General features: G+C 59.7%; 1 protein-coding gene across 6 annotated transcripts in view; it reads left to right on the forward strand.

Moving 5' to 3' along the window:
• AGAP3 (ArfGAP with GTPase domain, ankyrin repeat and PH domain 3) overlaps positions 1-27,743 on the forward strand; it is a 53,271-nt gene extending 25,528 nt beyond the window's left edge. For 2 of the 6 annotated variants that reach the window (XM_081287729.1, XM_081287730.1), the window contains exons 2-9: positions 1,128-1,186; positions 1,366-1,453; positions 1,634-1,719; positions 1,876-2,017; positions 2,355-2,489; positions 2,620-2,747; positions 4,351-4,509; positions 6,941-7,862. In XM_081287729.1, the coding sequence (XP_081143855.1) occupies positions 1,128-1,186; positions 1,366-1,453; positions 1,634-1,719; positions 1,876-2,017; positions 2,355-2,489; positions 2,620-2,747; positions 4,351-4,509; positions 6,941-7,003 (860 nt within the window). In that variant the 3' untranslated portion in view covers positions 7,004-7,862. Of the gene's footprint in view, positions 1-1,127; positions 1,187-1,365; positions 1,454-1,633; positions 1,720-1,875; positions 2,018-2,354; positions 2,490-2,619; positions 2,748-4,350; positions 4,510-4,882; positions 5,104-6,940; positions 7,863-8,014; positions 8,108-12,728; positions 12,834-18,461; positions 18,631-23,455; positions 23,594-25,335; positions 25,491-25,572; positions 25,664-25,787; positions 26,011-26,708; positions 26,965-27,073 lie in introns of those variants that run through there. The other 4 variants (XM_081287725.1, XM_081287726.1, XM_081287727.1 and 1 more) reach the window with 4 other exon arrangements.
• Positions 27,744-27,815: the final 72 nt, after the last annotated feature.

A 27,815-nucleotide genomic window follows, 5' to 3' on the forward strand; every position in this document is an offset into this window, starting at 1 on the left:
TCTAGGCTGGATTCAGCAGCTTCCTAGCTCCTAGTCTGGGGTTGACCTCTCACTGTGAGGGGACCTGGTTATGATAACTACTCTGAAACAACCTGGGGGCAGTGCGTCTGGGAGCCAGGGAGAAGCAGGGCTGCCCAGACAAAGGCCAGCCCAGGCTGGGCCAGCAGGAGCTTGCTGGAGGCTGTAGGTGGAAACTTGGAGGGCAAAGGAGCTGGGGGCCGGCCATCAGAGGACAATGGTAGCTGGCAACTTCCCTTCTCCAAGCCCTGCCTGACTCAGGGGCTAGTGGTGCTGGAAGTGTTTGAAGGGAAGGAAGTCTGGAGGTGGGCCCCCAGCTAAGGAGGAGCTTGGGAAAGGGATTGGGCAGGGCAGAGTAGATATGGCCTCATTGGACCTGCCTCTACAGAACAGGGCCAGGTGAGGCTACTCCCTCTTCACTCTGGCTCAGGAATGCAGTGGGTGGCCCCACCCTGCCAAGGGTGAGCAGTTCCTACTTGCAGGAGGCCAGCCCCTCTGCCAGATGCTCTGCCCATTTTGGGTCTGGTCTGAGACTTGTTGGGGTGGCCTCTAACCTGGATGAGAGGTACCCTGAAACTAAGCCAGGTGGGCCCCAGGTGGGTAATACCTGCTGGAGCATGAAGAGGAAAAAGGGGGATACAAGTCTAAGGCCAGAGAGGACTGAGACTGAGCTCTTAGTCTATTCCTAAAGATTGACTTTGGGCCGGGAGTGATGGCCCGTGCCTATGATCCCAGTGGCTAGGGAGGCTGAGAAGAGGATTGAGAGTTCAAAGCCAGCCTCAGCCACTGCAAGGCTGCTAAGCAACTCACTGAGACCCTGTCTCTAAATAAAATACAAAATAGGGCTGGGGCTGGGGCTCAGTGGTCAAGTGCCCCTGAGTTCAATCCCCAGTAAACCCCCCCCCCAAAAAATAAAAGATTGACTTTGGCTTAGAAAGAATCTTCCTGCTGCTCCCTAGGGAACTAGGGGTGAGGTTCAAGGTCTCGTGGAAGACAGTGCTATCCTCTGGCCTTGGCCAAGAAGGGACATTATAGGACACACTGGTGGTGGCAGTTAAGACAGGTGTGTGTGCCACAGTGGCACTGATGGGGTGGCTCTGTCTTCACAGATTCATTTGTGAACAGTCAGGAGTGGACCCTGAGCCGCTCTGTGCCGGAGCTTAAAGTGGTGAGTGGGTCCGAGAGAGGCCCTGGCAGTTCTGTGGCTGGGTGGGACAGGTTTAGAATGGTGGGCCTGGGCTTGGCTTCTTCTGAGACTCTTCCCTCCCCGTGGCCCGCCCTCTCCCTTCAGCCGTGGTCTTCTCCCTGATGCCTCTGATCACTGCTTTGCCCCTTCCTGTCCTGCAGGGCATAGTGGGGAACCTGTCTAGTGGGAAGTCAGCCCTGGTGCACCGCTATCTGACAGGGACCTATGTCCAGGAGGAGTCCCCTGAAGGTGAGCTGTAAGGCCAGCCTGGCCCAGAGACTGGCCACGTGGACCTCTTCTCCTCCACACCGTGGGGCCCTTTCCTTTCCCATCCTCCTGTCTCCTCCACTGGGAGCTTAGATTTCTGCTTTGCCTGGCCCCTATGGGCCCTTCCTCCAAGTTTCGTCCTGACTCTGCACTCCATCCTAGGGGGTCGGTTTAAGAAGGAGATTGTGGTGGACGGCCAAAGTTACCTGTTGCTGATCCGAGATGAAGGAGGTCCCCCTGAGCTCCAGGTGATGCTCCTGCCGGGGCCCTTGGTTTCCGGTTGGGACTGGGCAAAGTTGTGTGTCTGGGGACAAGAGCCTGTTAGGATCCTCCGTCCCTTGGCCCTCGCAGTGTGGGAGTCTGCAGGCCCAGGCCAGTGTGCTAACTCTGCTTGGTCTCCCTAGTTCGCTGCTTGGGTGGATGCGGTGGTGTTTGTGTTCAGCCTGGAGGATGAAATCAGCTTCCAGACAGTGTACAACTACTTCCTGCGGCTCTGCAGCTTCCGCAATGCCAGCGAGGTGCCCATGGTGCTAGTGGGCACACAGGGTGAGGCAGGGCCTGCCTGAATCTGCAAGGGAGCAGGGGTTGGGCCAACTGAACCTGGGTGGGCAGGGGCAAGTAAGCCCCCAGCTTCCATTCCCTTCTCAGCCCCTCCCATGTTGCCCGGAGCCCAGGGCTTCTTCCTTGCTCTTCTCCCCCTAGTCCTGCAATCCGTGTGACTGTCATGTCCACGTTTTTTGCCATGAATAAAAGACTCAGAGGTTAAGTGGCCAGCTCATTTTTACTCCATAATAGCAAAATGAAATGAAGCCCAGACTCTGCATTCCTAGGCCTGTACAGCCACCCCACTCCCTTGTCCCGAGTGACGCCTCCCCTTCTACAGACGCCATCAGTGCCGCCAATCCCCGCGTCATCGATGACAGCAGAGCCCGCAAGCTCTCCACAGACCTGAAGCGCTGCACTTACTACGAGACGTGCGCTACCTACGGGCTCAACGTGGAGCGGGTCTTCCAGGACGGTAACTTGGGCCCCGGAGCGGGGTGCAGGAAGGTTCCCTGGCAAGCAGGGCTGTGTTTTGCAGGGAGGCACCGAGCTTGGCTTTCTACCCTTCTCCCCAGTTGGTCAATTGATTCTGCTGTCCCCTGCAGTGGCCCAGAAAGTGGTGGCCTTGCGGAAGAAGCAGCAGCTGGCGATCGGGCCCTGCAAGTCCCTGCCCAACTCGCCCAGCCACTCGGCCGTGTCCGCTGCCTCCATCCCAGCCGTGCACATCAACCAGGTGCGGCCACTGACCCTGACCCTGGACCTGTCTGTGTGTCCCACTGCCCCCTCTGCCGCCTTCTCACACTTCTCTGTTGGCTTCCCTCCGCCTCCTGTTCCTGCATGTGGCTTGCATTCCATTTAGCCTGCACGATTGGCCTTGGCCTCAGCTCGGTCACATGGTGACTGCCTTCCCTGCTCCTGTTTTTCACCCTCCGCTCTCCATTGTCTCCCGCCAACCATCAGCTAAGATGGCACAAACACGTGTTCTAGTGAGCCTTGTTAGCATTGTCTCAGGAGCTGTGTCCTGTGGAAATCGTACTCTGCTGGCACAAGGAGGAGAGGCCTGCTGGGCACTTACCCTTGGCCACACTGGCCTGACCCCTGCTCTTTTAGGTGAGCCCCTTTGTGGCCAGCAGCTGCAGTACTCTCCTCCTGAGAGGAAGAGGCAACAGACGGCCTCGTGTCTGCTGAGCACAGAGGCTTGCCCGTCACCTTCTGGAAGTGTCTGTATTTTAGAAGGGCAGCGCTTGCTCCGAGTGGTGAATGTTCTTGGTGCTGTGTGGAATATGGGGTCTTCTGAACCAGGTCCTGTCAGGGCCCCTACAATAATGCACTTGGATGCCTGTCCACACCTGGGCCTGTCGATAGGTCAGTTTTCCACCTTGGCATGTGGGCCAGTGCTTGGTTCTTCAGCTGCATTCACCACTTTGCTGCCCTCTGCTGCAAGCCCTGGGCCATACATGGACAGGCTCACTGCACTTTCCAGCGGCAGCCTTGTTGCAGTTCCCCATCCCTTTAGGACTTGTGAGAAGGTGCTGGAATTCCCAACAGTAACCCTCTTAGGAGAGAGGAGGAGGGGTAGGTCTTTCTTCACATTCTTTGAGAGCAGCTGCACCCTGCCCTGGCAGCTCTGCTTGGTGGCTCCTTAGGCTTACCTTAGAGTTTGAGGAGGCAGGGCTTAGGCCAGGTGCTGTGGTGAGAGCAGGTGGGTGCAGGTCTCTGGTCTCCCGAGTCCTGGAGCAGACCCTGTGGTGCACTCCACCTGTGAGCTTTGTCGTTTCTTTTCCCTTCCTTTCTCTGTTCCCACCTGAAGCTTACTCTGGTAGTCCAGTCCATTCTGCTCTTTGCTCTGTGTCTCTGTCCCTACCACACACATGCTCAGAGCAAATCTTAGACCCCTCAGCATCCACTCCTGGCCTCTTTCCAAGGTGTCAGATGTGTCTGACTTTAGGGTCCATCCGAGGTGAGCTGCTCCCTATTCCAGATCACCTGCTAGCAAGAGCTCCACAGTTCCTTCACTTCCAGGCTGTGTCTCTGACTTTGGCCTGCTGGTCCTCAACTCTGATCTAGCTCCCTAGTCTAGGTGCAGAAACCCTCCTTTCAGGGCTCCAGGACAAAAGCTAGTGGGGCAGCTCCAGTGGCACATTGTAGCAGTGGCAACTGGACCTTCCTGGCCTCCTCGCCCCTCCAGCTCCTCTCAACACATACTGTTAGGACCCAGTGGTGCCTCTGTCACTGTGCGCCCCTAGCCAGGTCAAGAATTCCTGGCACCTGCCTGCTGCCCAGTATCCCTCTCCGCCCCGCCCCAGAGCCACTTCAGCAGCCCTCTTTGTCCTTAGGCCACGAATGGCGGCAGCAGCGCCTTCAGCGACTACTCGTCCTCCGTCCCCTCAACCCCCAGCATCAGCCAGCGGGAGCTGCGCATCGAGACCATCGCTGCCTCCTCCACTCCCACGCCCATCCGCAAGCAGTCCAAACGGCGCTCCAACATCTTCACGGTACGTGCCCCGCCCTCCTCCCTGCCCAGCTGCTGCCACTGCACAGGCAGGGCCGAGCACCAAGCTCCCACCAGGAGGGCACGGGCAGCCCCCGTCAAAGGATGCCACCTGCAGCCTCTCACTCGAGGACACACATGGCTTCTAGAGGCCCCTCACTGGGCCCTCAGAATCTCTAGACTGTTCCTCTGAGCCCACGAGGGGCTTCCCTTCACAGTCCGCACCATGCCCCCAGCCCACCGTCCGACCCCCTGTGCCCACGCTCCCCTGCAGCCTCCCTCCCTCCCTCCCAGCCCCGAGGGTTTCTGTGTCATCTTGAAGGGATCTCTGGACTGGTGGCCTAACTCCCCTGACCCCCTTTGATTCAACAGCTAATGAACCGGAGGCCAGAAGGCTGTTTGCCCAAGGCGACACAGAGGGTTAGCTGGCCGAGCTAGAGTCAGAGCCAGGCCTCCCAATCCGCCTTCCGGCTCTTTTTCCGTTACCCCACTGCCGAGGGGAACATTCATGCTTCCCACCCACCGCTGTGATTGGTTTAACAAAGGCTTAGCCATCTTTTCCTGGGCTTCACCACGCTGCCTCGTGCCTCCCGCTCAGGTTTGTCCTGTCTCCTTGTGAGCTACTTGCCCCTCCCCACCAACCTCATGTTCCCACCCAGAGTGGGGCATACCCCCTGCTCAGGGCCAGCCCCTCAGCTCGTGGGCCTCTGAGCCTGGTGTCCCTCCACTCCCAGTTTTTATACACTGTGTTCTCCCCAACTCTGGCCCTCCTGCTGGGCTCTGGCTGGACTGTTCCTGGAGTCTTGGCCAGACAAAGGTGGGTGAGCGGCCTGTCCCTCTGCGTCACTCCATGCGCCTCTTTCTGAGAGCCAGGGCTTGGCTCTTGGCTTGGGCCTGAATCCAGCCAGCCAGGCCAGATTCTCTGGACCCGGCCAGACAGAGCCAGTGCCCCAGGCTTTGCTCCTGTGTCCTCGCCTCTGCCCTGCCTGCACACTGCCCCCTGCTGGCTGCCTGCCTCCGCGCACTGCGCCTGCCCTGCGTGCTCACAGACCTCTCTGTGGCTGCTGCCACCCACTGCACTTGCCCAGTCCTGACCCTCTCACACCTGCAGCTTCCTGCCTCTGTTCTATTCATTGAGATGCTCGGAGCCTTTGTGGCCACCTGCTTGTGCCCACACCTGCTGCTGTTGCTGCTGTAGAACCCTGGGGTACCTGTGTCACGGTGACCGCTATTGGCACCCTGCTCCCCAGCATTGTGCCTCAGTCATCCCCTGCCTGGATTCCATTCTTAACCTCCCATCTTCCCCTGCTGGCTGGTTCAACCCCAGGGCACCCTCCGCCTCCCTCCTGCACCCGCCACCCTGGCTCCACAGCCTCCTCGGCGGCATTCTGTGCTCGCTCCATGTGCGCCTTGCTGCCTGCCTTCCTCAGCTGTGCTGCTTCCTGCGCCCCTTTCTGCTGCAAGCTCATAGCACGGCCTTCCCTCCAGGCCCTTCCATTCTCTCCATCTTCACAGTGGCGACCTTATTTTTTCTCTCCATCATTTCCATGGTGACTTCACTTGCGCCATTGTACCTGAGGCGGCCTCAAGGCATGTCCGTCTCTATGGGGTATCTTGGGACCTCCCCCCATCATCGCTGTTGGGGCCACCCTTCTCCCTCATCAAACCTGCTCAAAGGGGCGCCCTGTGTGTCCTGCCTGCTCTATGGCTGGTGATCCCCCGCGGGGACTGGTTTGACATCCCCAGTCTCCCCCATGACTCCATGTACTCATTTGTTGCCACTCTTGCCCCTGTTCCTGTCCTTCATGGGAGAGGTGCCCCTCTGGGCTCCTGGGGTCCTCTGGAGGTTGGCAGCCTCTCGGCTCACCAGCCTGGCTGGGGCGGTCTGGACCCTGCTCCCCAACTAGCATTTCTGTCTGGGGACCTGGTGGCAGCAGTTTCACCCACCTTCCTTTTCCCTGGGCCAAAGGGGCAGAGGGCTGTGGCGGTCTGGGCTGTGAAGCCCAGGTGGGGACTGGGGACAGGTGCTGACCTGGAGCTGCCGGGTGGCAGTTTACTCTCCGGTAGCTCTTTGCCCAGTTCTTCCTGCTCCCTCTGGCTGAGCTTTCTCCCACACTGCAATTGCAGTCCTTTGGCCCCTCTCTGTGCCCTTGGCTCCTGGCAGCCTGGGAGAACAGGAGGGATGGGCCCAGGCCTCCGAGTGGTGGACATTCCCTTCTGAGATGGACTGCTGGGCCAAGTCTGCCCAGTGGGTGCAGCCGCCGCCTCCGCCTCCTCCTCCTCCTCCTCCTCCTCCTCCTGCTCCTCCTCCTCTTCATCCCGCTGCCGCCTCGCCTCTCCCCAGGCGCCTGGGTCTCTGCCCTCACCAGTGCTGACCGACTTGTGCGGGGCTTGAGTATAACTTGCCAAAATCTTTATTCTTTCGATATTTGCAGATATGTGCCACTGTTTCCAACTTTTCATCAACAAAAAGGCCTTTCCAACTCCTTCCAAATTAGAAGACCAGGTGGTGACACACAGCACCTCTGGACATTCCCCCTGTGCGGGGCCGGAGGCGGGCCGGGCCCTGGGACTGCTCTCAGATGAGAAGCGGCCGCCGAGCTCCCCGCTCCAGAGACCCACAGGAACCTTTGTAACTAACCCCACCCCCAGGGAAGGCTAGGAACGCTGGAGCCCGTGCTGGGGGCTGCCGGGGACCAGGCCCGGCTGGACACTGCGCCAGGCTCGCTGCATGGAGAAGAAGGGAGCTCGGCCCCACGCCGGCCGGCCAGCGCGACGAGGCCCAGAGGGGCGGGGGCGCCGAAGCCCGCTGGCCCAGCTGCTCCTGGGGGGAGCTCTCCTGCCCCTCCCCTCCTCTGCTCCTTCCTGCATGGACTTCTGCCGTTCCTGCTCCTGCTCCAGAAGCCGCCGCCACCGCGCTTGCCTTGCCCCCTCTTTTCGGCCTCCCCCTATTTCCTAGGATCCGCATTTGGGTGGACTCTGCCCCAGGAGCTTGGCAGGGCGCAGGGCCTCTTCTGGCCTCTCTCCTCTCTCTCTCCATCCACTGTGCCCTCGGGCCACGCCGACACGCTCAGTCCCACATGCCGCGTGGTGTCTATGCCGCAGACGGTCCACTGGCCGCTCACTTCTGGACTTTGCTCTCCCCGGTTGTCGTGCCCTGTGCTCCTGGCCAGCCCTCAGCCCCACCAGCCACCTCTCCTGGCCCCTCCCTTCTCTTACACCCCAGCCCCCCGGGCTGTGTGCTCCTCCCACCCTCGGTATTTCGTGTCCTTGCTCTTTTGGGAGGGTCGGGCCCGGATCAGTGACCTGTGCTGCTCTGTATGGTGCCGTGTGTAAGAATAAACCCGTTGGAATACTCGTGGTCTCAGTTCCTTCCCGGTCCCGCCGCCCCGGCCGCCCCTCTGCTAGGGCTGCCCAGGAGGAGGGAATAAGGCGGGAGGGCTGGGAACTCCAGGCAGCTCTCCGCCCAGACCCTGAGCCGCTAACCCGCCTCTTCTTCTCTCTTCCAGTCTCGAAAAGGTGCTGACCTGGACCGGGAGAAGAAGGCTGCAGAGTGCAAGGTGGACAATATCGGGAGCGGCAGGGCCATCCCCATCAAGCAGGTCAGCACTTGCTTTCCCCATGGGCTCGAGAGTGAGGCCCCAGAAGTGCTGGTGGGTGGTTCTCCTTGGGGCCTCTGTGATGAGGGAGATGGTGTAAGGGGTGAGTTTCTTTCTCCCAGGCACAAGTTCTTATGCAGGTATACAGGTCCATGCTCCTATTCAGAAACCCAAGGCCCAGCAGCCTCTTCCCCATGCTGCCGCCTTTGGGCCAGCAGCTCTGCCTGTTCTTGCTCATCACCACTAGGGGGCAGCAGAGAGCTACCTGCTGCCCTCAGTTGGTGGCTCCCAGACCTGCTGTTTCTGAGGTAATGGAGCTTCTGGTCCATGGGCTAAGGAAGAGAGTTCTTGAGAGTAACCTGAGGAGAATGCGTGGAAGTGGGTTCTGAGGATGATCCCACCTGAGGGCCATTGGCTCAGTTTTACCAATTTGAGCTTCTTCTTTTTTTCTTCCCCCCGATGGTATAGGGGTAGAATCCAGGGCCTAATTCATGCAAGGCAAGCACTGTACCACTGAGCTAATCAGCCCCTGTGTTCAATTTTGAGACAGGGTATAAGTTGCCCAGGCTGGCCTTGAACTTACAGTCCTCCTGCCTCAGCCTCCTGAGTAGCTGGGAGTACAGGCATGCACTACACCCAGCTTACCTCTCTTCATTTTCAAAGAAAACAATTCAGTGGAGATGCCATCCCCCTCTGTCTCTACCCCACTTCATTTTGGAGTTACCTCCTAAGAGTTCTAGTCCACCTAATCTGGGTACTTCCAGACCTCCTGTTGGGGGTTCTGGTGCCAGAAAAAAAAAACAATCTATGAGGGTGTCTTGGCCAGAGGTGGAAGTATGTAGGGTAGGTGCTCTGGAGCTGCGGGGTGGGTGGGTAGAATGCAGAGGTGTCTCTTTGGAGCATGGGCAGGAGCCTCAGGACCTAAGGTGCCAGTGAGGGCTAAGCTGGTGGTTAGTCTGCCGTTCCCTTCTGCTGCTGACTTGAACCTTGGGATCTGGTGATTGCACACCTTGTGTCTACAGGGGCCAAGTTGCCAGGTTGGGCCCTAGAGGTGACCCGTATGGCCAGAGCTTAGGGAGGGTCTATGGTCTGGTTAGGCCCTCCTGGGTTGAGACTTGGGATTTACGTGGTAAGGATGGGAGTTTCTGATTCCCTATGAAGATCAATTTTGAATGAGGTGTCCAAGGAGATATGGCAGGGCCCTGAAGGGGGAGCCGTGCCTCGATCTACATCCTGCCTTTTCTGCTTCACCTCTCTCTTGAGATGCTCATTGCACTTAGGTCTGGCAGGGACCACTGCAGTTGGGTTGGCCTCCTGAGGTCACCTGAGAAGGCTGGGAGCATGGACTGGCTGCAGAGTTTTTGCCTTCTCTCGTCTCCCAGGCACACGTTTCGGGGTGTGTATAGAATCTGGTGACACATAAGCCGATTGACTTCATGTGGTGAGGGGCCTCTTGCTAGGCATAGGCTGGTCTGCTGGGGGGGGGGGGAGGTGAAGGGAGGCGTGTTCAGTTAAGTCAGCAGGACGCCATTTCATCTGCCCACATCTTCCCGCCTGGGGCTTGTGTGACTGGGGGATGGTTATTTATTCCCCCACTGGATGGGTGAAGGGGTAGATGTGAGGGGGCCCAGGAAGCTGCACTCTGGGTTCCAGCCTGGAGTCAGCTGGGTCACTTGAATATTACTTGAGACTGTTCTAGGAGGCCCCTCCCGTGGCCAGCCTGGGGCGGTCCTGCCTGCGGTGGGCGGTCCTCGAGGCTGCCTGCGCTGCTGATGCAGGCCGGGATCGCTGCTGCTTCCTTTGGGGTGCGCAGGCCCAGGCCCATTCCCGCAAGATGGGCCTTTATCGGTGGGGGCCGGCCCTGCTCGCCTCCCCTCCCAGCGGCCTGGCAGCCTCACCCAACCAGACTGGTCCCACCCGCCAGGTCCGCGCCCTCCCTTTCCCCCCTCCTGCCCCGGTCTCCCCGTTTCTGTTCCTTTCCCTCCCCCCAGCTCCTGCTGGGAGTGGAGATTGCATTTCAGTTGCCATTTGCATTCCCAATCAATCCGGACTCCGCAATTAAGTCGGCTGGCGGAGCTGGGAGGGAGGCGGCGGCGGGAACGGGTCCTCTGGGGGCTGTCGCCTCCGCACCGCTCCCATTCCGTCCCAGATTGCTTCCTGCTCCGCCGTGCGCAGCCGGCCGGCCAGGGAGGGGAACAGGAACCCTGTGGCTCCTTCCCTCTCGGAGCACGGGCTGGGGCCTGGGCGGGCGGCAGGCAGGTGAGAGGTGGGCGGGGCGTGGGCCGAGGGCGAACCTGCCCGCAGCTCCGCTGGGCGAGCCCTGGGCCCTCCGCCCACACCCTCAGCTAACGAGCCTCATTACCACGCCGGCTGCTTACCTGCCTGTCCCCGAGAGGCGGCCAGGTGATGAAGGTGGAAAAGGACTTCCCTCCTAGACGAGGCAGCGTCTGCCTCCGATCCCTTTCTCAGGGAGGAAGGGGACCTAAGTAGGTCCCAGCAGGAAGGTGCTCCGAGTCCCTAAGTCCACACTCCCCGTTTGTTGGAGAAAGCAGACCCAGAGCCAGAATGGTTTGTAGAATGTTACCGGCCAGCTGTGGGCAGAAAAGGGATGGAAGCCTGGCCTCCATCCCCAGGACTGGAAGCTGGGGCTGCACCTAGGGGAGAAGGTGAGGGCAGGCCCTGCTGAGTGTGGACTGAGGGAGCCTGGAGGCTGTGCACAAGCCCCAGGGGAAGGCTGGAGGGGAGCCATCCAGAGGACAAGAGGAGAGAGTTCTGTGCTGAGGGGCAAGAAAGCTGGGCAGGAGTTCCATCCAGGACACCCACCCTGGGCTCAGAACAGGTGTCCTCCATCCAGGAGGCTCTGCCCCAGCACGCCCACCTGGGAGGTACCACCACAGTGCCCACTGGCACTTGGTCATTCTTCCTGCAGGAAGTTAGGGATAACTCCTGGTGTCTCCAGAGCCTGATGGCTGTTTGTCCTCACAGGCACCTGTTCTTGGGGCCCTGTGTTTGGGGAGGGGGCGAGCGTGCAGCTAGACTATTTGCTTGGCTCTCAGCCACACTTGCCCTGGCCTGTGACAAGGACACTACGTCCAGAGGCAGGTCATCAAGGCTCCAGACCCATCGGCCCCTCTTGTTTTCAGAAGCCCACTTTGAGGACAGGGTCTCCCACACTGATGGGGACAAGGAACGGGCTGCATCTTCAGAGGCCCACAATGGCATTTGTCTCTTGAGGGTGGCAGGGGGAGGAGGGGACAGGGGAAGGAAGAAGGGGTGGACAGGAGTGAAACAGCTGGAAGTGGGAATTACCAAGCTGCTCGCGCCTGGGTTGAGCGCCTTCCCTCGCCTCCATCTCGCCTGGGCTGGAAGGGAGAGGTCCGTTGGGAGCCCTTAATCCACCTTTCTCCTAATCTTAACCACTAGGGAAGAACTAGAGGGGCAGGTACAATTCAGCTGGGTGCTTCCCTCCTCCATGGGAAGACAGAGGTTCTTCCTGCTTTCTCCTGCTGAATCTCCTCATGCCCACTCTCCTGGCCTCCATTCTTGCAGGAGAAGCCATTCCGGGGCTCCTGGCTGCTGCCTTCTGTATGTGTGGTCAGTGTCATTCTCCTTCACCCCTGTGGGTGGAGCCCAGGGCGCAGCCCCTGCTCTACCAGCAGTGTGCCGGCAGCCTTTCCTGCTTGGCCCCCGTGTGGGGGTCTGACCACATTCCCGCTCCCCCTGTGGGACTTTGGAATCTGTAGGGAGGGCTGCCTCTTCCCACAGCTCCTGAATCAGGCTGGGGGATCTGCCACCTGGTGTCCACCCACTCTGCTGTGTTGTCTGTAGTCTCAGGGAACCAGCCAGAGCTGGGTGAGGGCGCCTTTTTGGAGTTGTTAAAGGAGCAGGTTTGTTAAGATGGAGGCAAAGCTGGGGATGAGGGTCTGGTTTCAACCCGGGGCACTTCACCTTCATCACCTGATGGCCAGGGAGCTTTCACCCAGTTCTGGGTCTGCTGTGGCCCAGATACTGTCCCAGGTGCTGAGAGTTTATCAGTAAGCAAAACACAGTCCTTGCCCTTGCGGAGCTTGTGTTTACCATCGCCCCAGCTGACTGCCACCTTTAGAGTGACTTCCCTGCTTACTTAGGAAGTTTGGGGGGCTGAGATGGAAGGTTGGGGCTTCCTGGTGCTTTAGAGCTTGGGGTCTGAGGTGTTCTTGGGATACTTGGGGTTTTGTCTGCCCTATGCAGGAATGCTGCAGGGGGTGGAAGGCCAGGCCCTGCAGAAATCTCTGCTGTTGTTCCACAACCATCTGTGGCGCCTCCTGGGTGGGAGCATCACTGCTGGAGACCCTCTGAGTCTATTGCTGATGTGGCTGTGCAGACGGGGGCTGGGGGACATCAGGACAGCAGTCCAGGCCACTTCCTGGTCAGAGAGCAGAGTTCTGCAGGAGGATTGAGATTTAAAGGCTCTCTGCTCAGCCACATGGCTCAGGAGAAGGTGGGATGGAGGGTGGTGTCACGCAGTGACACTGTGCCTGCCTTCTCTGGTCAGACAGACCCTTCTGGCCTTTGATTGGACCTCTGTCTTCATTGCCCCATGACACAGGGCTGGCTCCTGGCCTGATTAAATCTCTGTTCTTAGGGGATACTGCTGAAGCGGAGTGGCAAATCCCTGAACAAGGAGTGGAAGAAGAAGTATGTGACACTTTGTGACAATGGGCTGCTCACCTACCATCCCAGCCTGCACGTGAGTCCAGGAGGAGGAGTGTGAGATGGGAGGAGCAGTAAGAGGTGGAGGGAGGGTAACAGGATAATCTCTCAGTAATGATCTCAAGTGGGTTTTCTGCTAAGAAGGAACTGCACTTTGGCTTGGGACGGGCACATGACCCAGGCCCTGCTGAGCCTCTGGAGGAAACGCCCCCCCAGGGATGTTCACCCTGCCCAGTGCTAGGTTGGCAAGGCCAGTCTGCCCCTCCCTTGCCCCTGGGCAGCCAGGCTACACATCCACCTCTACTGGTTTGAAGAGCTGGCTCCACCCACTTTGGGGATTTCTGTAGCCAGGGGTGCCTGTGCTGCTAAGCAGTGACTTTAGCTGGGTCATACCAGTGGGGAGTCTTGGGCTCTTGGGCCTGGGAAGGTGGAGGACAAGGTGGCAGTTAAGCCACACTGAGGCCTCGTGCAGATGCTCTTGGGAGGAGAGTGGGTGGCGTTATCTGGGAAGAGGACTCTGAGGGCGCGTGGCCTGGCGTTGGGAGTGTGGGTGTTGCAGTGAGTGTAGTGTGGCCCCCGTGGCAGCTCCCCCCACCCTGCCTCTCCCCCTCCCCTCACTGCGTGTCTCCAGCACACAGCTGTCACCAGAATCCATCTCTGTCACCACCCCACTGTGGGGCTAATGAGTTCTCCTGTGAAGCCCCTCAAGCACAGCACGTGGGCCAGCCCCACCCTAGCCCGAGCCCTGGGCCTGCCTCCGAGGGTCCCTGGCCTGCCTCGGAGTGCACATGGTGTTAGGAGGCCCAGCCCAAGGGTGCTGGGATCCATGTTCCCTGTCCATAACCTGCACTGTCCAGACGGCCCTGCAGAGAACACACGAGAAGAGGTCTGGGCTTCCTCTCATCTGATTCCTCTGGTACTGGCCCTTCTCCTTAGCTCGGGGCCACCATCAGTTAGATCATTCCTTCTAATAGTCCTGACCCTGCAGGGTAGGACCTGTGCCAGGATGCCAGGTGGCCATTGTCCCTGGAGAGATGGGGAAGGACCACATCCTTTTGGTCTAGCAAGCTCCTTCCTTGCCTTACCTGCCCTCCTCACCCAGGCCTCACCCTTCTCCAGAGTCCTGAAGAGACCACGAGAGAGGCATCAAGGGCCCCTAGTACATCATGACAACAGGGACACAGTATCCTAGGCAGTGAAAGGGCACAGTCTGCACTACCTCCAGACAGTCCACACCTGAGGGAGAGCCAGAGCTGTGCACCAGAGACACTAGTAAGTTCACAGTGTTCCCCAAGGAAAAGGCCCCACAGCTGCCTGTTCACAGGCAGGAGGAACCCAGTGCTCCCACGGGGCATGATTTACCCCTGTCACCAGGCAGGTTAGCACATGCTTTCTGAGTGTGTCCATCTGGACTGAGGAGCTTGGGAACTGGCCTACAGGAAACATCTGGCCCTCGCCTAAGTAGGGTAGCCTCAGCCATCCCTCTCCTGCGTACTTACCGGTTCCTTTCTGATTGTGTGACCCTACCTGAGCACATAGTCTGCCCCTTTGCTGTCCCCTTCCCCAGAGATTGAAGGAATCCAATATGGAGAGGAGGGATGGCAAAAATGTCTTGGAACATGGAGAGAAGGGTCAGTTGTGGTGGAGCGGGGTTTCTGATCTCCAGAGAGGAAGAGGGAAGGCATGTGGACGTGCCCTCTCTCTACAACTGCTAGAGAGCAGAGGCTCAGCGGGCTGTGGCTGGTCAGTCATGGGCCAGCAGCTGAGCTGAGACCTGCGCCCCTGACTGATTGTCAGCATTACCCAGATTTTCCTGCCCTCACCAGGAGCTGCTCCCTTTGGGGAGAAAGTTGCTGACAGGGAGGAGTAGTTCAGGCTGCTGGGAGGCCAGGCTGGGCATCTGAGTCCCCCAGGAGTCCCACTTGTTGCACTATGTGCTTTAGGGACCTGTGACAGTACTTGGGTGCCACAGGCTTCTGGGCCTGTCCTCTTGTCCTTGCAGGGTGAATTCTAAGGGGTGTGACCTGCTGGCCCAGCACCAGGTCCTGCTCCCCTGCCCCTGGGTCTCAGGGAAGAGGGGCTGTGGCCAAGTCCTCTGAGAGCAGGAGTCCCCCATTGTGAGCAGCAGCTCTTCATTGCCCTGGGCCATGGTCAACTCCCGTATCCCTCCTGCTAGACACGTCTGCCCTGCTCTGCTTATCTTGTCATCTTTCCTCATCAAGAAGTCACAAATCTGGTTTCAAACTGCAGTCCTGGCGACAGAACAAGCCATGGCAGAAACCAGGGCTGCTGTGGGCAGCCGCATTGTTGGGGCCCAGTTCAGCTCCTGTGTTGGGCTCTTGAAGCCAGCCTCTCCCCTGCTCCCGCCCCTTCACCTAACTGCTCATTTGCCAGCCCTCACCTCTGCCACCTTCCCTGCTCCATCTCCCCTTTGTCCGCCAGCCTCCACAGCTCTTTAGTGGCAGTGGTGACCAGGCAGCCTCTTTCCCTGCAAGCAGTGGCTTCCCTGGAGGCTGTGGAGGCTCCATCCCGACTGTGAGAGGAGGGCCTCTGTTGACTCCGGAGTTCAGGCAGGACCCAGGCCTGTCTGGGCACCTGCTGGGGACAGGGCTTGCCTGGGAGCCAGAGCCGTGGCGCCAGGACCTCCCCTACTGATGGAGGCTGGCCAGGCCTGCGGAGAAGGAGTTGGTGGGCAGGCCTCAAGCTTCGCGCCCGAATCTTGCCTGGCCCAAGAGAGCCCGCCGCAGCCTCCCCCGCTTTGCAGCCAGCGGAGCCATTCACACAATCACCTTCTGTTAATTCTATCTGCAACATCAATTAAATTGTTTGTAGAAACTAATTGAATGTGGCTTAATCACACATCTTAATAGCTTTCCACGCTCTGAACTCGTTGTTAATTCCAGTAATAAAACGAGATGAGAACGCTGGCTGGGTAATTAGCGAGGAGGCTGGGGAAGAAATTGCTGTTTGATGGTGGGTAATAAAGGCAGCCGTGGTGACCGCTCTCCTGAGCAGCCGCTGCCACCGCCACCACCACGCTCCCTGTTCTGCTGACGGAGGGAAACGCTGTTGCTCTGAGCCTGAGGTCCCTGTCCCTGCTGCTGCTCCAGGCTCCATCACTAGAGTGTCCTCCAGGCCCAGGCTCCATGGCTCAGCTCTGGACCTGGAGCTGGCTGGACCTCGGACCTGGAGTCAGGTGCTGCAGGTGTTGGCCTGCCCGGCGCAGAGTGTCTGTGGGGGGCAGTTAGGTGCTGAGGTTGGGCAGTCTCTTCCCCTGAAGCCAGTTTCTGGCTCCTTGGCCCTGAACCGAGCACCTCTGTGCTGCTCTTGTTCTTGGCATAGGGTCAGCTGCTGCCACGTCCCAGCCTGGGCATCCCAGGGCTCAAGTGGGGAAAACTGTTGCAGCAGCAGTGACCTCCTTGTGAACTGGAGCAGCCCGAGCCCCCCCTCAGGAGAGGAACTGCAGCTGGGCCTTTGGCCAGCCAGCTGTTGACAGTTGTCTAGAGCAGCTGATCCAAGATGCGATCATGTACAGGGACTGGGGATGGGGACTAGCAGGGATCAGGGGTCAGTATGTACAGAGACTGGGGAATCCAGCACGTAGAAGCTATGTCTGGGAAGAGGGGCAAGACCGTGAAATCACATGTTGGACACCAGGCTGGAAGCAGACCAGAGGGCCAGCAGTGACTGGGGGGTGGAGCTCAGTCAGCGACAGAAGGATCAGGTAGAGGTGCCTTTGGAGGGCCAGGAGGGGTCTCCGGGTATGTCTCCCACCCAGCCACCTTGGTGAGACCCAGGACGTCTCAGAGTGGTCCTGCTGGGGCGGAGGCTGCTCTGGTTCATTCCCCGTGTCTTCTACAGGTCTGAGACAATGAACAACGCCCCAGAGCAGGTGTGCCCTGCAGGACTGGGGTGGCAGGAAGGCACAGACGCAGAGAATGGCAGTAGCAGGAAATGGGGGCTTCTCTTGAGCACACCTTCCAGAAGCGACTCCTGCTTTCTGGTCGTCAGGCTTGGGCCCTCCAGTAGGCTTCTGCCTGGGAAGGCCACCTGGAGAATGAAGGCAGCCACCAGCTCTGCCAGGCCTCGCAGGGCTGGACTTGGCCCAGGCCCTCCCACCGGGTGTTCACTAGTGCAGCCCACCTAGAGCAGGCCACAGGCCAGAGGCTAGTGTTTGGGGCTCTCATTGCCTTGTTCACTCACCTCTTCCTCACTGGTAACGCCACGTTCTCTTAGTGACCAGGGACCAGGTGGCCCCTAGGCTATTTGATGTCCTCGTTCCCAAAGTGAGGGGCCACCCTTGAGCCCTGATAAGACCCCCTGCCCTCCTACTACTTCCTGAGGGGCAGCCACTCTGCCCTTCTGTGTGGAGAACATTGTCCTGTTTCCTGGGAGCCGAAAGGGTACGGTAACCAAGCAGCCCACCACCCCAGGGGTGCGGGTGGGAGGCCTGGGCATCCACAGGTAGCCATGTTTGGAATGCTCCCCCAGGGAAGAACTTGGATGCCCAACACCCCAGATGCCTGTGGAGGGGACGCGAGGAGCCCATTTTTTCTCATCAGCGTAATTAGTCAAATCAAATCAAGCCACGCCGCCTGATCCTTCTCTCAGGAAGGTATAAAGACCCTGGAGGACGCGCTGGCATACTATAGAGAGGGGCCCAGAATCACCAGGGAGCCTGGAAGCAGGGTCAGCAGTCGGGAAGGGCAGGCGAGAAGCAGTAGGGGAAGCGGGCCTTCAGGCACAGAGGGCCCTGCCACTGCTCCACCCTGGTGTCTTGAGTGGGGCTGGGGTCCAAGCACAGCATACCCCCCACTTCCTAGGGCTTCTTTCTGGCTGACTTGAAAGCTGGCTGAGACCCGGGCCCAGTGCAGGCTCTAGGAGCACAGCCTGAGTCTGGTCTGCTACTTCCTAACTGATCTTGGGTGATAAACCTTCCTAAGCTCCATTTCTTCATCTCCAAAACAGGCGCAGAACTCGCCGTCAGGTGGTGGGGAAGATTACATAAGACAATGTGTGAAGCATACATAGATAATAAACCCTGCTCTAGTGCAGTAACCCCAGCATACAGACAGGCAGATGCACTGACAGTCCCCACCAAAAAAGAGTCTGGGGTGTGAATCCCTGGACCTGCTGCTGCACTCCTCGGTTCAGCAGGGAGAATCAAAGCCTGCTCTTTAAAAGTTTGACCAATGCTTGTTAATCAGGCACCTTCCCAAGGTCTAGGGACTCTCTTAAACTTTGAAGTTCCCAGTGGCCAGCTGGGGTTGGGAGCTTGAGAAGTGGGGCTGAGTGCCTCCTGGCCAGCCTTGGAGCTTGGGGTTTCTCCATCATCCATGTCTGAGTCTGCCAGTTCCCTCCTTGGCCACAGGGGTGCTGTCTCCCTGAACCATCTCCAGGTCGTACTCAGTCTTTAAGGACCTCAAGTCTTGCCACTTGGCTCTAGATCCTCAGGTCCCAGTGAGATCCTGTGAGCCCCATGGGGATCTGGTGTGATCCAGACCAGGAGGTGTCTGTGGGCTTCGGAGCCCAGCTTTTTGAGACTGAGCTATCCCATGGCTTAGCAAAGCAAGGAAGGACCTAGGAATCGAGGGGTTGGTGCTGGAGACGTGGCTGCCCCGGGATGCCTGTCCTAATGCATCTGTCTTGTGCACACGGCCTCTAGGATTACATGCAGAACATCCATGGCAAGGAGATCGACCTGCTGCGGACGACGGTGAAAGTGCCAGGGAAGCGCCTGCCCCGAGCCACACCTGCCACAGCCCCGGGCACCAGCCCACGAGCCAATGGGCTGGCCATGGAGCGAAGCAGTACACAGCTGGGTGGGGGCACAGGTGAGGCTGCCACCACGGTGGATGCTGAGAGTGGCTGCAGAGGGGCCAGGGAGGCACATGTTCCAGGACCGGCAGTTCTCAGCCCAGGCCTGGGGCTCTGAACACATGGCCAGCCAGCACCATGCTTCAGGAGCATCTCAAGTCACATGCTGTGACCCGGATGCAACTCTAACAGGGTGGTCAAGTAGCCTTGGCTGTCAGGTGGGCCCAGTGGTCCCAGGACCACCTTACTGCATCTGGAGCCAAGGGAGGCCAGCATCCTAGTTTGCTGTATGGGGCAGAAGGGGACAGAACCATCGGGGGCCACCAGGCAAACATCCTCAGGTCTACAGTGAAACGCCGGGTCTCTGCATATGAGGGCTGAGTTTAGAGAGGATCCTGAGGGTGGGAGGCACCGTATGTCTAGCGATCTGGAGTAAAGTTGGGCTGAGAAGTGGTTATGGCCACAGGGCAGCCTGGGCTGCTTCTGGTGTGATAGCACGGGCTTTGGTAAAAGGCCCTCTGTCCCCCAGTGCTCCCTTCCTAGCACCGGCTCACCCTCCTCCCCTGGGCTTCTGCTCCTGGGCCCCCATTCTTGCTGGGATGGTCTTGCCCAGTCAGTTGCCCTGAGCTGCCTGGGTTCTTGGATCTCTCCTCCATGTATATCTGCTCGTCCTCCTAGACCATCAGAACTTACTGTCTCTGGGCCCAGGAACTGCTGCTGGGGACACTGCCTTGTCCTGTCCCCGTGCCCAGCCTGAGGTGTCAGCAGGGCAAGGCTTTCAGCCAGGGTGCATGTGGAGATGCTGGGGTGTTCAGTTTGTCACAGGGATAGATGGTGTTGGATTTAATGGACAGGGGCTGGGAACACCAAGTCCCCTGGAGGTGACCCCAGTCCACAGTCACTCCCTCGAAAGGCTGGTGGGACTTGTGCTGAGGAAGTCCAGGCCGAGGGGTGGTAGGTGAGATGCAAGCACCCAAGTGTGGTCCTTGTTTGAGGCAAGGCCCATGTGGCCACCACTGACCCAGCTGGCAGTGTGGGGGCAGCCAGGCAGTACCGACTGGGCTGGCCAGGTGTAGTGGATGTCCACACCAGGTCCCAGGGCCACATCACCACCGTGATGAGACTCTTGTCCCTGTTTTCAGGAGGAAATCAGGGCTCAGACACCTGAGAACACAGCCCGACAGTGAGCGGGAAGCTGCCATTTGGACCTTAGCGAGCCTGAGGGGACTCGTTCTGTTCCCTCCTCTGAGCCGCCCTGAGCTCAGAACAAGGGAGCCCTTGAAGTGAGCGAGGGACAGCTCTAATAGTGAAGGAAGCTGAGGAGACGACAGTCCCCCCACCGGGGTGGCTAAGAGCCTGGGGTGTGCCGGGTGGGGTCTGGCCCCAGTGGCACAGATGGGAGGCTGGGGTGTTCCTCCGTGCGGAAGGCAGGGTCTTGAGCCCCTCTGGTCAGGGTGGGTGCTCTCAGGAGGAGGCGCAGCACAGGTTTGCCGAAGGGGAGCCTGGGGAGCTGAGCCTTGGAGTCAGGTGGCCAGAGGGAAGCAGAAGGCCCCTGTCCTGTCCCCGTCCTGGGCCCTGATGTGCTTCACACTGCTGCCATAGTCACAGCGCCCACCCAAGAGCAGGAACGCATGGACGGCGCTCACCAAGCCCCTTCCCGCTGCCGCACGCTGACACCGACCGTCGCGCACACTCACACATGTCTCTCGCTCACCGGGCGATGTTAACATCTCATTATCTTTGTTACTGTAATTACATTATCCGCTGCTTTATGCAGAATTATCCTCGGAGGACTAATTGATGGCTCCATGTTTAATTCATTAATCATTAGCATCAAATTCGACAATTACAGTGCACACTGATTGTGGGATTGCAGGCGTAATGAGGGGAGAATTAACAAAGAAAAGGGAAAGCACTTTCCCTCCCTCAGGGTTTTGGGTTGGGGGCTTGGGAGGAAGCTGGGCTGTGATGTCTTTGATGGGGCCTGGGGTGGAGGGGGTAGGATTTGGAACCTGGGAGGGGATGAAAGCAGGAAGTGGTGGGAAGAAGCCAGGGTCCCTGGAAGGTTTGCTGAAGGTGGGAGAGAAAGGCCCATCCAGGAGGGACCCGCGAGACCCAAGGAGGGGCTGGGCAGGATTCAGAAGGGCAGTGTCAGTGCATTACCCTGGGCTGGCCTTGTCCCCGCGTCACCAGGTGCTGACCCTGTGTCTAGTTCTCTCTGGCTGTTAGGATGAATACAAGAAAACACCGAGCTCACGCCTGCTTCTGCGCGCTGGGTGTCTGGCCCGATCTCAGACGGCCGTGTCCGCTCAGGCCTTCCTGTCCACCCGCCTCCATGCAATTGCAGGGCCAGCCTGGCCCCCGCTTGCTTTCGCCCCCTGGCTGTTCACCTTTCTGCTAACCTCCACACCTGGCTGGCACCTTGGCCCATTTAAACATCCTGGCTTTGGCCCACCTGTTCTCAGAGCCCTGTGGCCGCTTCTCTTGGCTTGGAAGTATTGAAGAAGGGGAGGGACACCTGGGTTCTCAGCATCCTGCTCGGGCCCTTTAAGGCCCTCAGAGGCCCATGGCTGTGTTGCCAGGCTCTCTGCAGCAGGGACTTAGCCTGGGCGGGGGCCAGGAGAAGGCTGAGGTGCTCTGGGGCTTCACGGCTGGCCACATCTGCCCAGCCTGGTACTCCTAGGCCTTCCGCTCCCCTGGGCTCTGCTGTTCTTCCCTGATGGGAAACGAAAGATTAATTTTCTCCAGCCCAACAGGATAATTACTAATACTAATTAGACATAATTACTTGAATTTGATACACTTATTTCTTGTTAGAATGGCAGCAAGTCTTAGGCAAATCAAATGACATATGTGGACCAGCACATAGGGTATAGAGCCTGAGCCAAGGGACGATGGCACCTTGGCCAGGAGCCCCTCCAAGACCCTTGCAGTGTCCTGTGACCCTACCCTTTCCAGTTGCAGTCACAGTGAGGAGACAGCTGTTGTGTGGTTCATGGAGAGAGGGGGCAAGAAGGTCCAGGGGGCCCTGTGAGGCCGCAGGCTCCACAGTGTGCCTGGCCTGCACCTGGTGACCCTCCCACTCTGGCCATTACCCTGCTGTGGCCCTTTTTCCAAGAAGGTGTTTCTAGGTGGCTCCCATTGGCCTCCCCTCCCAATCTGACTTTCCGCCTTCAGGTGCCCCCCACTTGGCCAGTAGCACATCCCTGCACTCCTCCGAGCGCCCCCTTGGCAGCTCCGCCTGGGCTGGCCTGCACCCCCAGGGCCAGCACCAGCACTCCTGCTCCCTTTCTAGTACTGACCGGTGGCGGGAGGCCACTGCCCTGCCCGGCACACAGCACCCTGGTGAGTGGTGGCTCTCTGCTTCCCACTCTTCTGGTACCTGGTTAGGTGACAGAGAGGAGGGGAGGCTGCAGCTGGACGGTGCCCAGGCTGAGGGGGGCCCGGAGGAGCCCTCCAGCGCTAATGGCAGGCACTGCACTGGGGGCCCGGGGACCCTGCCTGGGCTTTCTGCCATCCGCCCCTCCCCTTGGCTCCAGTCTGGCCCTCCAGCCAGCACTGGAGGCCCGCCCTCTGCAGCTCCTCCTCCCCGTGTCCCCAGGCGGCGCTGGTGGCGCTCCCGCATCCCCATCAGCCCCCTGCGCAGCCAGCTCATCAGCCTCTCCGCGGGGGGGGGGGGGGGGGGGGGGGCGGCAGGGAAGCGACTGAGTAGGGAGGTCGGCGGCTGGGGACTCTAAGCCGTGAGAACCAGTTCTGAAGGCGGCATGGCCCACCACCGTGCGGGGGTGGGGGTGGGGGTCCCTGCAGAGTTGTCCTAAAGGTTCTTTCCACCTGTGCTGCTGTCCTCCAGGGCCAGACTGCCTCCACCCGCCCACCCGCCTAGCTTACTCTCCTGGGATCCTCGTTTCCACCCCTTCATTTCCTCCTTTGCGTCCCCCAACCTGCTCCTACCCTCTTGGTAGTTCAAAGGCTTAAAAAAATAAAAAGTTGTGACAACTCTCCTGTCCCTTCTACCCCCTAGTGGCAAGTGAAGGTGAAAAGACAGGGAGATAACCCAGGGTGTCACCTGCCCCTTGGTAAGCCAGGAAGTGGGCAGACAAGCCTGTCCCCTGCCTCGCCCCAGCCTACCCAGGGGGCACACTTGCTGTCCTCCCTGATGACTCCCAGAGGTCCGCCCCAGGCCCAGCCTCTGAGCACTGAGCTTCCTTCCTGAGCATGCCCACCTGTGAGGAAGGGCCTAGCCATTAGTCTCTGCCCACCCATCCATGGCGGGGCCCTTCCCTTGGGTCACTGGCTGATGGCCTGCGCTGGCCTTGGTGAGACCCCTCTGTTGAGTCTGAGGGAGGCAGAGAGGCAGGGAGGGAGCGCGTCTGCCTCTAATGAAGTTTGACATTTAGTGGTGAGCGCCGGGCGGGGTGTGGGAGCCGGAGCTTGATTAGCGCGCTCTAATTGACAGTAATTAGGCAGCTCCCTGATTGTTTCTAATTCTGCTATTAATTGTGAGGAGCGGGGAGTGTGATTGAGGATAAATTTGGTGCGGAGCTGCTGGGGCTTCAGCTCCCTGAGTTCCCTGGGCCGCCTTCCACCCCTCCAGGCTGCAGAAGCCGGGGCCTTCCTCTGCCGTTCTCCTGCCCGCCTCAGTTTCCTTCTCTGCCCATTTTCTCTTCCACCGCTGGGGGCCTTGGGGGCCTTGGGACTGGGAGACCTGGGCAGGACCCCATCCCAGAGAGGGTGCAGGCCCGCGGGCTCTTCAGGTGCGGCCTGTACAGTGGCAGGACTGCGCTCCCCAGGCCCCATGCCACCTCTCCTCTTCCCACACGTCTCCACCTCTCCCCTCACCAGCCAGTGGCCCAGCTGAGGTGCTCAGTTCCAGCCCCAAGCTGGAGCCTCCCCCATCTCCCCACTCCAACCGGAAGAAGCACCGTCGGAAAAAGAGCACCGGGACCCCCCGACCAGACGGCCCCAGCAGTGCTGCTGAAGGTTAGGGGGACCCAGAGGGAGAGTGGGCCTAGGAGGTGGGCAGTGGGGTCTGGGCACAGTACTCCAGAAGTCATGCCGGTTTTTCCAGATCAGTGGATGCGGCACTTTCTAGGAATAATAGGTAGAAGTAACTCCATAACCTCTTTCGATAATCTGGACCCAGGATTTTGGGAAACGTCCTGTTTCCTCTCCCTGAAACAGCTGGGAGCTTCTGTCGTTTTCCCACCCCCCTTCTCTTTGTGATACTGGGAATTGAAGGTAAGGGTGCGTTATCACTGAGCCAGCTCTTCTGTATTTTGAGATGGCCTTGCTAAATCGCCCAGATTGGCCTCAGACTTGCAATCCTCCTGCCTCGGCCTCCTGAGTGGCTGGGATTACTGTGCCCAGCCCTTCTGTCATTCTTAAAGTCAGAGACAGTGAGCTGCTATGTAGCTCCTCCAAGAGTTGCCGGGAGGGACCTGCTTTCTGTGTTTCTTGTATCACCCACAAGTGTTGTGAGTGCTTCGCGTTTGTGCCTGGGTCAGCTGAGTTCTCCTGAGCCAAAGAGCCCCAGTCCTTGACCAATTTCCTCTCTCAGTCTCTTAATCACAGTGCTGCTCCTGCCCCCGACTCTCTTCCAACCTCCCCCTTCTCCGTGACTGGAGTCTCTTGGCTCCCAAGTGACTTCTGTGGACTCAGTTGCTTATTTCTGTTCTGACTCTAGGGTTAGGGGTGTGAGTCAGGTGGGTGGAGATGGCTGCCCTTTTGCAGCCAGCCTGGGACACACAGTGATACTTAGCCATCATGGCACAGGTGTCCGCTATGGTCCAGGAACCAGAGCCCACAAGCGCTGGGGGAGCCAGAGGCTGAGGCGAGAGCTAGGTGGGGCGCGAGATTGGTGCCTGGGGAGAGAAAGGCGCTGCGTTTATCATGTGGCAAGGCGGTTCTGTTAAGGGTCCTGAGAGCAGGGGCCCAGCGGAGGAGGACTTCCAGGGCCCAGATGGCACTGAGGAGAGGCTGCCGGGCAGAGGTGCAGTGAGGACTTGGGTGGGACAGCCCTGGGCCTCCCACCAGTTCACATGCTGTCTCTGCAGCCCCAGCACAAGTCACGCTGCCACCTCGAGGGCAGGGGCCGCTGGGAATGAGATCCATGTGGCTGTCCTCCAGGGCTCGGAGCACAGCTTGGAAGAGCATCATCGCAGTGCTTGGGGTCACAGTCCAGCCCCAGCACTTGTCACTACAGATGTCCTTAGGTCCCGATTGGCTCACATCCTACAGTTCCTGGAGAAACTATCTCCCCCCATTTGCCCTTCCTGCCTGTCTGTGCCAGGGCAGTGGGGGAGGGGCCCCACTCCCAAGAGCCCCACGCTGACGCCGTCAGGAATATTGGGTTTAATGAGCTGCAAAATGAGGCGGCTGCAGCTGACATGTACGAATGGTGCCCACCACCGCCTCCCGCGCCACACTCGCCTTCCAGCGCCCGTCGTAGCCTTCTCCAGACGCTGGGCCCGGCTTTCTCCAGGTGCCCCTCTCTGGTCCAGACCACACGTGGCAGTGCTGGGGAAGCCAAGAACTTGCACCCCACTGCCCGAGGCTCCACAGGTGGCTAGGAGCTTGCACTAGTCTTGCAAGGTCACCTGCCAGTGGTCCTGGAGCGTGTGCCCTGGGCCGGTGGACACGGCTGGGGAGGAGGACGAGTGCAGGTGGAGCTGTGAGTGGAGCTGTGCCACCGGGTGCCCTGACGTGACTGCCCTCCCCCACAGAGGCAGAGGAGTCCTTTGAGTTTGTGGTGGTGTCCCTCACCGGGCAGACATGGCACTTCGAGGCCTCAACGGCGGAGGAGAGGGAGCTGTGGGTGCAGAGTGTACAGGCCCAGATCCTGGCCAGCCTGCAGGGCTGCCGCAGCGCCAAGGACAAGGTGGGCAGGGGGGCGGCCATCCCGAGTGCCTGGCGGGAGATGGTGCTGTGGCTGACTGAGTCCTGTCTCCCTCCTGGGGCAGACCCGCCTGGGGAACCAGAACGCAGCCCTCGCGGTGCAGGCCGTGCGCACGGTGCGAGGCAACGGCTTCTGCATCGACTGCGACGCCCCCAGTGAGTGTCCCGGCAGTGGCCCTGGGAGGGGGGCTGCAGCTGCAGAGCTGGCAGGTGGCGGGGGGCCTTCCCCGTGTCCCCTCTCTGGTCACCCTTGCCATATTATTGTCCTCTCCTCGCCTAGACCCCGACTGGGCCAGCCTGAACCTGGGCGCCCTGATGTGCATCGAGTGCTCGGGAATCCACCGGCACCTGGGGGCTCACCTGTCCCGGGTCCGCTCCCTGGACCTCGACGACTGGCCACCTGAGCTGCTGGCTGTCATGACTGCGATGGGCAATGCACTGGCCAACAGCGTCTGGGAGGGGGCCCTGGATGGCTATGCAAAGCCAGGGCCTGAAGCCTGCAGGTGAGCAGATGGGGCCCTGACGTTGGCCAGGATGGGGGACAGCTGGCGCTCCCAGTGTGGGGAAGATATGCTGGGGATAGTGCCCAGCGCCTGTGACAGTGTTAGAAGGGTTAAACTAGCCATTGCTCTGCCTGGCAGTTGGCCCCTTGGGTGCCCCTCCCCCTCGGCGCCTGTCACTCAGGCGCCTCACAACAACAGGCCCTTTCTGAGCCGTTATCAGCAGGTCAGGGGCCAGCAGGAGGCGCTTGCGCAGGGCTCCTATCGCTGTGTGGTGCCAGGCCCTGGCCTGCGCTGTGAGATGGGGAGAATGGGTGGTAGATAGGGTCGCTGTGGCCCCCCGCACAGGCCACCTGCTTTGTTCTAGCACTGCCAATGGGAGAGAGTACAGATGACCAGATAAGCTGCTGCTGCTCAGGCCTGCCTGGATTCTTCTTGCCCTCTCGGCCTCATGTCCCTGCTGCCCCCCCGGGGCTTCCCTTCAGTGTCCCTTCTTTTCACTTATGCCCTCCTTTTACATTCCCCGCTGCCCCTGAATGCCTGGCGTCTCTGGGGCTTCCCTCTCCTCCACACTCTCATGCACCTCGTACCCGGCCTCCCTGTCCCCCACCTGGGTGCTCCACGCCTTCTCGGCCACCTACAGCCCCCCGCAGGCTCGGTTCCCTTCAGTGGCTCATCCTTTGACGGACCTGTGCTTGCAGAGAGGAGAAGGAGCGCTGGATCCGGGCCAAGTATGAGCAGAGGCTCTTCCTGGCCCCGCTGCCGAGCTCGGATGTGCCACTGGGGCAGCAGCTGCTCCGGGCCGTGGTGGAGGATGACCTGAGGCTGCTGGTGATGCTGCTGGCCCACGGGTCCAAGGAGGAGGTGAACGAGACGTACGGGGACGGGGACGGGAGGACGGCTCTGCACCTGTCCAGTGCCATGGCCAACGTGGTCTTCACACAACTGCTGATCTGGGTGAGTGGGGGCGCCGCCGACCTACCCTGGCCTTTTTGCCCCAACCTTCAACAGCCCCCCAAACTTTCCTGCCCCGTCATGCCAACTGTGAACGTGTTTCCTCCGGCAGTACGGGGTGGACGTGAGGAGCCGGGACGCGCGGGGCCTGACCCCGCTGGCCTATGCCCGCCGGGCCGGCAGCCAGGAGTGTGCAGACATCTTGATCCAGCACGGCTGCCCTGGGGAGGGCTGTGGCTTAGCACCCACCCCCAACAGAGAGCCGGCCAACGGTACCAACGCCTCTGCTGAGCTGCACCGCAGCCCCAGCCTCCTGTGAGGCCCAGGAAGAAGGCAAAGAGGCCAGAAGGACTTCGTGGCTTGGGACCCTCCTCCCTGCAGGCACTGGGGGAAGCGGGCACAGAGCCAGAGAAGCAGGGACACGCAGCCAGGATGAGAGGAGGGAGAAGTCAAAGGGATCCGAGGAGAGGTCTGGGGTTCGAGCTGCAGCAGAGGGAGGGAGCACGGTGCTCAGCCCTCTGCCCTGCAGGGCCACTGAGAAGGGACGGACCCTTTGGAGGTGCCTGTGAGGAGAGGGGGGCGGGACCTCTCCCTCCTCCAGACCCCTGCCTCCTAGTGCCAGCCCCCACAAGCACAGGGCACAGGATGGGGGTGCTGGATGAAAGAGACAAGAGGGTGATCTGTGAGTCCCATGTAAAATTTGTACATTGGAATATTTATGTTTGTGTACATACTTGGTGAGCGTGTATGAGGAGCCAATAAACCAGACGTGTGTGGCCCTGCTTCTCCTTCACACTCCTCCCCTCTGGGAGTGCCCCTTACCTCCACCTCTGCTCATTTTTGCTGTCTCTGTT

Source organism: Spermophilus citellus (genome assembly GCF_964194105.1).
Source record: "Spermophilus citellus genome assembly, chromosome: 3".
NCBI lineage: Eukaryota > Metazoa > Chordata > Mammalia > Rodentia > Sciuridae > Spermophilus > Spermophilus citellus.